We start from the raw sequence: 10,925 nt of genomic DNA, 5'->3' as shown, positions 1-10,925 counted from the left end.
TCCTTTTGTTGTGGCGGTCGCTGATTGGCTGGAAGTTCAGTCTTGGGAAGCCAGTGGTTGGGCGTTGGCTGACGACGCGGAGCTGTGGTCTGGTTAAAGTTTTAGATGGCACCCGAGGTCGGACTCGGAGATGTGGCATTAGGCAAAACTTAACTCAGAAGAACACGAAACTCTCAACGGAAAATAAAAGAAACTAAAGTAAAGAAATAGAAGTAAAGTTTGACGAGACTAGGTGGTGTTTCTCCTCATGGTTTTGGAGGAGCTGGCGTGTAAGCCAGAGCACGCTAAAAGAGCGCAAAAGGTGATGACTGGTGACTAGAAAAAGGCAAAAAAGGGCGGAAGAGAGATTTTTGATGGCGTCCTGAGTATTTAAACTGGGCTTTTGGCCACATCCCAAATGGTGTTTTGACCAATTAGACGCTGTCTTTGCTAGGGGTGTTGTATATTTCTCCTCTCAATTCATAAATCAAATGTTAGCTTATCAGTCACATGGTCTGAGTTTTCCCCGCTCTTGCAGAGTATAATTTTGGACATGATTTCTATAACAAGAATATGATACATTTGACAAAGAATTGATTGGAAGAAACGTTTCAAGCAAGAAGATTCAAACACACACATACTAAACATGAATGTGATCCTATAAACTATTCAATAGTTATTCAAAATACATACACAATAAATGATTAAGACCTGATAGTCTGATATGTGGGTTACATACATATGGAGTTATGCATAGAAATGATTAGTTGCTCACAAGTCCTTTTAGTGTAATTTAGATGCATATTTACATGGAAATGCAGTTTCTGTGCCATTCTCTGAACGTAAGGACATGTTCTGTGAAGACCAGAGGTTAAGAGGTCTCTCATAAGGAATTTTAGTCTGTTCTCTGTCGTTGAGGTGGGGAAGTCAATCCAAAGAGCTTGTGATTGCTATCACTGGTTTCCATGTGATGGTCACGCTGTGCATCTCTTTTGAACATTAATCTTGATTACTTGCCCCCAAAATTGACAATCTCCTTGGAATTGTCAATAAGTGTTCTTTTGTTTAAATGCTGTGAGCTACTCAAAGCTGCTAGTTGGTTCAGACTTGTGGTACCAGGATCTGATTTACGAACATCCTGTGTCTTGGGCCTCTGTGGAATTCGGCTCCTCATGTTTCAACTGTTCTTTATCAAATCTTAAATTGTCTGATTCGGTCTGATACCCTACATTACATTGTATAATTTCTAAATTTGAAGCAAAAACAGAATGACTTCAGTTTTGTGAAACCATACATAAAAATATCTGCATGAAACACACAGCAGACGAGCTGAATGAGACGCAGATTCACTCTCTGCCAGCAGGTGGCTCTTAAAGCGTTTCCTTGGCTTCCACTGTAATCAAAGCAGCGCTGCACTTATGAATTTTAATATGCATTTTACAGAGGCAAGATGAAAAGAAAATAATACCATCTAAACTTTTCTAAAGACAGTAAGTTCCCCTCAGACAATCATTCATATAAACTCCTACCCCTAACTGAATCACGATTTGTTTAGCATCTCAACCGATTTGAATCGTCACATATTTGAATCGATTTTCAACCGGTTAATCGCGGTTAATCGTTACATCCCTATCAGGAAGTGACGATTTTGTTCTCTTTGACACGTTGGATGGAAACGGTGCTTTATTCGCAAATGTTATGCGATATTCCAGTTTTGCACATAACTTAAATTCAAATCTTACGTTGGAAACATAGCTACTTTTGATCAATTGAATGCATCCTTGCTGCATAAAAGTATTAACCCATTTTTTTTTTATCTTAATGACCCCAACATTTGATCGTTAGTGTATACATTTGTAATAAGTTTTAGCTATTGAAATCAAATTTAGGGATGCACGAAAATAAACATTTTTGTAATAAGGATTAGCTATTGAAAATCCTGTATTAATCAACCTGTTAGTCAATCACTAGCAAATTAGCCATAAAAGAATTACATCTGAAGAACTGCAGTGTTTCAAAAGGCTAGGTTGAGAATTACAAAAAAAGCTAAGTTATAAAAAAAAAGCAGGGATATAAATAAGTGAAAGTGACGTGACATGTGGCCAAGTATGGTGACCCATACTCGGAATTAGTGCTCTGCATTTACCCATCCAAAGTGCACACACACAGCAGTGAACACACACAAACCGTGAACACACACCCGGAGCAGTGGGTAGCCATTTTTTTGCTGCGGCGCCCGGGGAGCAGTTGGGGGTTCGGTGCCTTGCTCAAGGGCACCTCAGTCTTGGTATTGAAGGTGGGAGAAAGCGCTGTACATTCACTCCCCCTACCTACAATCCCTGCCGGTACGAGACTCGAACCCACAACTTTTGGGTTATGAGTCTGACTCTCTAACCATTAGGCCACGACTTCCCCCTAAAAGCACTCCCTGCTCCCCTCTGCCGAAACCCGGGATGGGTTAAGCAATATGTCTGCTCAGAAATATCACTATATGTCAAACACACCACTTTCTCTTACTGAGAGGCTCAATTTCTAGAGCTGGGGCGGTTAAGAGTCCTCTTTTTGATAAACTGTCACATTGTAACTGTCTGTCCGCTGCACAGATCAACTGGGATCTGAGTGGACCGCCCCCGTGGTCCATAAACAGCGCAAGCTGCTGACGGTGCAGATTGGGGCAGTTCATTTAAACAAAAGGTCTGTTGTCTCTGTACTGGCCCTACATTTGACTACATGGAGTTGCCCACTAGCCCGCATGGACAAGCCCTAGCCCATGTGAAACAACTGCACAGCTCCTCATTTGAAATGGATGACACCATAAAGCAGCAGTGCCGCATTCAAATGCCCCCACCGGAGGCGAACCATAGATCACAGCAATAGCTTCAGATCACAAACCATGGTATCATGCTGCTTCAGAATCAACATCAATGTTTACACCACATAAACTGTATAAAAAAATTAAAATAAAATAAATAAATAAAAAGAGCTTTTTAATGGTAAAAGACTGTAAACATGCAACTATAAAAACCTATTAACTCATAAGTTCTGTTATCATAGAAACAGTGAAAAGCCCCTGTGGGACACTTCATGTGATTTTACAGTAAAATGGTAAAAAAACTGAAAATTGACATTACTTGAATTCCCTGTGTGATGCTTCCCATTTGAAGGTTTTTCATTTAAATAATTATGTTTCCTTAGTTTTTCGTATCAGTTGTACATTAGGGTTTAAGGTTACATCTTATATGGTTAAATGAATGTTTACTGCATTATTTTAGTTACCATGATGGTGTTTTGCGTTTGCATAAATGATTCTGTGCACCTTCTATACATTAGTATCTACCTCATCTTGTGAATAAGCTACTTGTGATGAACTTTGATTCATCATGTGGCTTTCTCATTAGCGTCTGTGTATTTTAGTGGTTTTAGGTTAGTATAGTAATGTTGTACAAGTCGAACTGAAATATACCATTTTTAACAGCAAATTTCAATCAGTAAAACGTAGGATGTTGCTACCGTATTTTTTACAGTAAAGTCCTGGAAACCGTTTTTTACTGTCAGTTTCATTATGTAGAGTTCTTCGGTCTGTATGAGAAAAACAGCTCTAAAATGATGCGAATTAAAAAGATGCCAAGTCAACAGAAATGATCAGGGATGCATTTACAGTAATCAATGTGTTTCGGCTTATGGAAATGCGCAAGTCTGCACTACGGCCATATCATCTACCGCACATAAATCTAACTCTTCCTGTCCTGTTAGAGGGATTGATCGTCAACATTGATCTTTTGTCTCCCTATTTTGGTTCATTTATGAGGTTGTGAACAGGAGAGTCCTTCCATGGAGAGACTAAGTGTTGTGCTGTTTGCAGTTCCTTTAGCCTGTGTGCTGAACAGTTGGAGCTGCTGCTACAAACCTCTCCACTGAACCCATCCAGCCCCTCCTCCACCACTCTGAGCCTATGTGTGTGTGTGTGTGTGTGTAGGAAGACCTGGCAACGAAAAGAGCTGAACAGTGGCAGATTGGGAGAATGACTTCAGAGCAGGTTGATATCAGCGCAAGTCATCGCACATGCATACGGCAGAGTAATTTCAGGCTGTTTGGAGCCTGCAGGGGGACAAGACTCGCCTTTAGCGCTTACTAACATGGCTAAATGTAATAATGACATGAAGTAATTATCACAGCACTACGGGAAAAGCCGTTTCTGAAATACCTTTCAGCTCAAATCAGCATAAGCCCTGCAAACGATGCATTGCATCTTCAGATAGAGACCTTAGACAACACAAAAGAAACAAATCTGGAGATGAATAAACACAGCTGAGCATAGGAAATATAAACAGCTCCATGCTTATGGATTTCTTACGCACAATTGGGTGTGTGTGGTTTGTGTACATAAAATAAAACCACAAAGTCAGGTGGGACTGTGCCGGCATGCTCAAAACCCAGAGTGTGTGTGCGTGTGTAAACAGAGTAATGCTGTACAGCAGAGGCTCTCAACGGGTGGGTCGCAGATCTGTTCTGATAAGGTCTTGGGCAGAAGGAGAAAAAACAATGCTAAATGCTAATAATAAAATAGAATTGGGAAAGCAAATAAATAACATTATTAAGTCTGAAATGGAGAAAATATAGTAGTCAACATTTGGAGTGGATCAAATCCTTTCATCAAAATTGTCCTAAAATCAAAACAGTCTGCTCTTGTCTTAGGATGACTTTGATTAACTTTTTTGATCCACTTCAAATGTTGACTACTGTACTTCACAAACATTTTGTTGTTGACGTCAAAATCAAGTTTCCATTTGATTTTTATACAAATTCATCTGTCACTTAGTAGAAGCCAAATTAGACAGATGTCGTTCTGTCAAAAGGAGAAAAATAAATAAATCTGTCATTTGAAATGCTGCAAGTGAATTTAGGCATCAAAACATTATAAATGTAAAGCATGAAAAATGCATATTCAATTTAAGATTTGCTAAATATTACATATAAAAATATGAATCAATTTTCTTTCAATCAATTTTTTTTTTCAGTTTTTCTTTTTTGACAAATTAATAAATAAATAAATAAATAAAAGATATGGTACCAATATATCTGTAATCAAATGTAATCTAAATATACATGCTCATTCAGTTTATTTGAACAATCTTCAAAAATCACTTAATATGCTGATTTGGTGGTCAAGAAACATTTCTTATTATTAATCTTGTGATGATTTTGAAAACAGTAGTGCTACTTGATATTTTTATGGAAACTTTGAAGAACAGATATCTTTTGTAACATTATAAATAGCTTACCACTTTTGATCATCAGTTTGCTTCCTTGCTAAATAAAAAGTTAATTTCTTTTAGAAAAGAAAAGAACAGAAAGAAAAGAATTTAATTTAATTTCTGACTCTTAACGTTTAAACGGTAGTGTAATCTGTGCATAATGGCGAAATGGGCAGGTTGCGTGACATCTTCATTCTCAAAACCATGACCAAAACTACAAAGTACAAATACAAACTCTCAGGCTCAAGGCTACATTTAATACAGGTTCACTTGCAATGTGAATAAACATGGTTACTGCCAAAAATATGGTTTCACCAAGGGTTCTGAAAGAATGAAACGACCACCACAATAGTATGTGATGTAGGGCTGCACGATAAATAGAAATGGAATCGAGATCGCGATTCGACAGAAGCTGTGATTGTCATGCGTATCTTTCAGTGAAGCACGGTTCTGTGATCAGCAGTAAATCTCCAACCAAAGGCCAGAGGGCGCTCTTGCGCTGAAACTCCAAATACACCTCGCAGAAGAAACCCAGGAAATGCCTATCGCTGCAGCTGAATAAACAGAAGATTTATCTGTTTGGAGTAAAAATATGTTATTAAATGTGGTATTCTCACATGCTTTCAGATGGAGCAGCATTTACTTCACAGAGCCGTAGTTCACTGAGAAGCTATGCAAACAGCTGTCATTATCGCGAACGATTTCTTTGATTTCATAATCGTGCAATAAAATCGTCTGTGCGATTTTTTTCCGTAACTTGTCAGTGAACTACAGCTATGTGTAGTAAATTCTGCTCCATCTGAAAGCACGTGTTGATGATTTCCTGCTGATTACAGAACCGGCATTACTATCAAAATGCGCATGACAATCGCATTCGATTAATCGTGCAGCCCTAATGTGAAGCACTCAACAGTACAGTTACTAGGGATGTGCGGGTCTAGTCGACTAAACGGTACAGCTCCTACTAGTCGGCACTGAAAACAATAGTCGATTACATGACAGAAAAACAAAACAAAAACAAAAACAGAATTTTATCAGTCACATTACCATAATTTTAACACTGCATTTAAAACATTTTAAATAAGTTAAAATAAAACGTTTGAAAAATAATACATTATTTTTAAAAGATTATCTGGACGGAAACATTTTTACCCCAGACCTCACATGCGTTTTCTTCGTGTCAGTTGCGGAGAGTTAAAAAATGACCACGCGAAAGACGAGAAGACGTGGGATTATTTTGAATTAGAAGGAAACGGAAAAGTTTTGAGTAAACTGTGTAATGTCAAATTGTCTTACAATAACTCTACTGGAGCGATGCGTAACCATATTCAACACAGGCACGTAGGCATTAGCTCAGAGGCTGGCCAAAGCCAGCAAATGTCAACACGTCATTCACTACAACCCATCGGTGCTGCGATCCCATCCGCGCCGTCTATTCCATTAACGATCAACTACTTCGGTGGTGGTGCGGGATATTCAGGCGCTTTCTGAAACTCTATCGGCTTGCTTTTCGTTATCTCTGCATGCCTGCGACTTCAGTTCCTGCCGAGCGCGTTTTTTCAAGTGCAGGGATTTTATTGTTAATCGCCTCAGGTCCCGTCTTTCACCAGACCACATTGATAATTTCACTGAACAAATAACGCATGTTCTGAGTGAGTAAAATGGGCATTGTTGCATTGCTTTTTTTTAGACAATACAGCCTACACGAAGTATGTTTTTGAAAGACGTTTTAATGCCATTTCTTGATAAACCTTCCTATTGTTTTTGACTTGTGTTTTAATATGTTGGCTAACGTTATATGAAGATGAAGAATTCTGTCAGGCTATTGATTGATTTTCCATTGTTCTGCATTTCCCCAGCTGATTTGAATAAATAAGCTATGCTTTGGCCGACGTTGAGTGTATGCTCTTCTTTTATTTCTATTTAAAGACCACCTAAAATGAAATGATGATAACGAGAGGCAAGTGTGCGGCAAGCGGAATTCATTGAGGAACTTGACAGAGTGACTCATAGATTAAGTATTTCAAATATAGGCTATGCTACACGCACGCACAGAGGGTTTTTTTTCTTACCATCTTTTGGGGGGTTTCTTGCTTTTAGACTAGTCGACTAGTCGGATACAAAACTTTCGTTTAAACGACAGTCAAATTAGTCGTCGCGCGCATCCCTAACAGTTACTCAGGGCAAAATCATCATCCAAGTTCATATTTCCTTCCATCAACACCTTCAGTTGGCTATTCTTTCCAAAGAAAGACCTCAGAGTGGAGGTTCATGACCCCACCACAATCATCCTCAAAAACACGACAGATGTACCAATAAAGATGTCATTAAGCTCACATATCTGCAACTGCATCATTACAAAATCAGATCAACTACAATCCTTTCAAACCATTTTTTAAAGACTCCAGAGCCATTCTTACAGGTCTGTGCACATGTATGTTCAAATCGATTTGCCATGGTAGCCTGGCAAATGTGTTTCCATGGAAACAAGCCCATAGCCTATTCCATAGACGTGTGTCTGGGAAGCACTTGGTTTGAACAAAATTAAAATGGAAATGATATGACCCATGTCATGGGCGGTGAAACAGAAGCACATCTCCATGGACTAATCCAGGGGAAAAATCTTTATTTCAGTGATCCATGATGCCTCGCTCTGATCGCTGGAAATAGACTGAAGACGTAGAGCATTGACCAAGAAACCCTAGTGAGATCTTTGCATTCAGGATCAGTCAATAGTACTTTCATCCTCATCTGTAACATCACGTTTCAACCTGCAGAAGATCCCTGTTCCACCCTGCTGGTCTGCCTTCATGGTCAATCCCAACAATTTATCATCAATCCAATGCTAAAATCCACACGCATCAGCTTTGCTATGTCATAAAACGATTAAGTCATTGCTCCGAAACATCCACTGCAAAACAGAAAATACTGATAACTCAACACATTGCCTCTTCAGATTCAACAGAAAGAATGTATTCATCATCTATGCAAGTGGATTAAAAATAAAGGTTCTAAACAGAGGTTTTCAAACCATGGGTTCCACAAAGAACCTTCCAGTGAACGGTTCTTAAAGAATCTTTTTCCACGATAAGGAACCTTTTGTTTATGGGTGTTAAAGCTTCTTCTTCTTCAAGGCACCATAGATGCCAATAAAGAAAAATATTTTTAAGTGTGTATGTTATGTGCAAATTACTATATACAGTTTCTACAGAAATCAGTTTGCTCCACTCCATGTATATCCCAAAAAATCCCAGTAACTGCTTCTATATATCATTATCTAAAATAAGTTACCAAACATCAGTTTTAAATATGTATGCAAACTGTGCATGTTTTCCTTCCAATCCTCTATCCTTCCTTCCAGAGTAACTTCAACTGGTCAACTCCAGCACTTGACTATTGATCCAAAGCTAAAAATAACTGCAACACCATTTAATCAAGTCGTCACCACCACGTCAACCTCCAATACACAACAATCAAAAGCACGACTTCATCACCTGTGCAAATACAAAGACAAGGTCATGCTGCATGCAAGCAGACAAATACCATTTCTACATAAATCTGTTCACTCATGTCTATCCCAAAAATCCTGACCAACTGCTTCTATAGTTCATATTCATTTAAAACATGTGCTCTGATCCACATCATGAATCAAGCATGATGGACATGTTCACCTCCCAATCCACTATCTTTTCTGCTAGAGTGACTTCATCTGGTCAGCTGCAAAGAAATGTTCTGCTGCATGCAAATACAGATTCTACATCAATCACATCACACACTATGTCTATCGAAAACACTTCACTTTTAAATTATCTAGAATCTAGAAGTCAGTTAGACCACCAAACGTCAAGTGTTGTAACTTGTGTATTTGTGGTGCACATCATGAACCAAGCATGTTCGCTTTACTATTGATCCAAAGCTAAAAATAGCTGCAACATCATGCAACACTATTTCATCAAGTCATTGCCACATGTCAACATCCAATGCACAATCACCAAAAGCATGACCTCGTTATGCATGCATGCAAATACAGATTCTACATCAATCGCATCACACACCATGTCTTTTGAAACCTCTACACTTTTAAATGACCCTCTACTAGTACTCTCACGTCCATCTAGAAGTCAGTTAGACCACCAAACGTCAAGTGTTGTAACTTGTGTATTTGTGATGCACATCAACCAAGCACATTCCCTTTACTATTGATCCAAAGCTAAAAATAGCTGCAACCATCATGCAACAGTATTTCATCAAGTCACCGCCACATGTCAAACGCAAAATCATCAAAAGCATGACCTCATCATGCATGCAAATGCAAAGACATGTTATGTTGCATGCAAATACAGATTCTAGCAATCAGATCTCACAATATGTCTATTGAAAATACTACAATACTCAGGGTCAACCTCTGCTAGACCTTTCACCTCCATCTAGAAGTAAGAAAGACCCCCAAACATCTGTGATGCATCATGAATCAAACATGTCCAGTCTGTAGTGCATCTTACCAGAGTGATCAGCTGGTCCTCCGCCGTTGGCGAAGAGGGCAGAGTACAGGTGAGGGTATGTCTTCTCCAGAGCCACACAGAGCTCCAGGAAATGGTCGCTCTGCTTGTTCATGAGCATCTTCAGGAGCTGGTCCACTTTCTCGGCGCTGGAGGAGCAGTTCTGGTCCAGCTCGAAGGCTTCCTGCTCGCTGAGGCTTCCCGATTTACTCAGCAGCTCTATCAGCTGGTCTGCATCCGTGATGGACTCCAGTAAGTTCTGGTGGTACTGGTGAAGTAACTCTTTGTGCTTGGGCTCCATTGCAGTTCCTACAGTTCCCTAGCTAACTAGCTAGCTCCGCGCTACGGCCGTAGAGCCGATTCCCCCTCACAAACCCGATGAATGCAGCAGCAACTTCTTTCTGTCCGCTCACTTGTAGGATTTGAGCCAAGGCGCCATGAGATGTGATGACTTAATGAAGCGGGGTTTCATTACAAACTGCAGAAAGGCACAGAAGCCATGTTTGTTGCCTGAGGCTGTTGACTGCACTAAACAGCGAGACATTTCTCCGGATCACTTACGCAAGGCAACTTCGTTCATTTTCACCTGCGCTTCCGAGGAGAGCACGTTCGTCTGCGTTTATAGTTTCTTCTTGGCCATTTATGTGGCGCTGTGCGGACTCAAGTGTGAGCAAAAGTAGCGCAACTCTTCTGGCGTTCCTTACTCAAACTGCACGCTCCGCCATGTCTCGGTATCTCAGCAGCTGCTGCCTGCTGTCAATCAACTTCCCGTACAATGGCCATATACGGTAAAGTGGGCGGGGCATTTGCCAGAGACACACCTGGTTTTCTTCAATGGGCGTGTACTACTGTTTAAAAATTCGGGGAAAAAAGGCTGCACGGTTATGAGGATGATGCATCATGACATAACAAGTGCAAGGGGACTTTACCCTGGAACATGTGCTGTGTTTTCACGAGACTGTTGATTTTCAGTAAATGTGACTGTGCTAGTTTGTGATTTTATTATAGTGTAACAATATAGTCTAGACATTTAAATAGATAAATACATTTATAACATGGTGGCTGCTGGTTTATAAGAAGGTTATCATCAAGTGGTCTCAAAGCAGGATGAATAGATCACTTTAATAGTACCGTAAAATGTAGTCCTTGTTAAAAAAAAATTAAACTGTTGTATGATAGAATAATTAGTAAA

The 10,925-nt window shown here is 39.6% G+C and overlaps 1 protein-coding gene across 1 annotated transcript in view; it reads right to left on the bottom strand.

Moving 5' to 3' along the window:
- LOC107582547 (disks large homolog 5-like) overlaps nt 1-10,655 on the bottom strand; it is a 95,502-nt gene extending 84,847 nt beyond the window's left edge. The window contains exon 1 of the mRNA XM_016268443.1: nt 9,737-10,655. Coding sequence (XP_016123929.1) covers nt 9,737-10,034 — 298 coding nt within the window. The 5' untranslated portion in view covers nt 10,035-10,655. The remainder of the gene's footprint in view (nt 1-9,736) is intronic.
- Between the last annotated feature and the right edge of the window lie 270 nt (nt 10,656-10,925).

Source organism: Sinocyclocheilus grahami, unplaced genomic scaffold (genome assembly GCF_001515645.1).
Source record: "Sinocyclocheilus grahami isolate Dianchi unplaced genomic scaffold, SAMN03320097.WGS_v1.1 scaffold45.1, whole genome shotgun sequence".
Lineage (NCBI taxonomy): Eukaryota > Metazoa > Chordata > Actinopteri > Cypriniformes > Cyprinidae > Sinocyclocheilus > Sinocyclocheilus grahami.
Note: the sequence above shows the minus strand (reverse complement) of the source record. Positions and strands in the feature narration are given on the sequence as shown.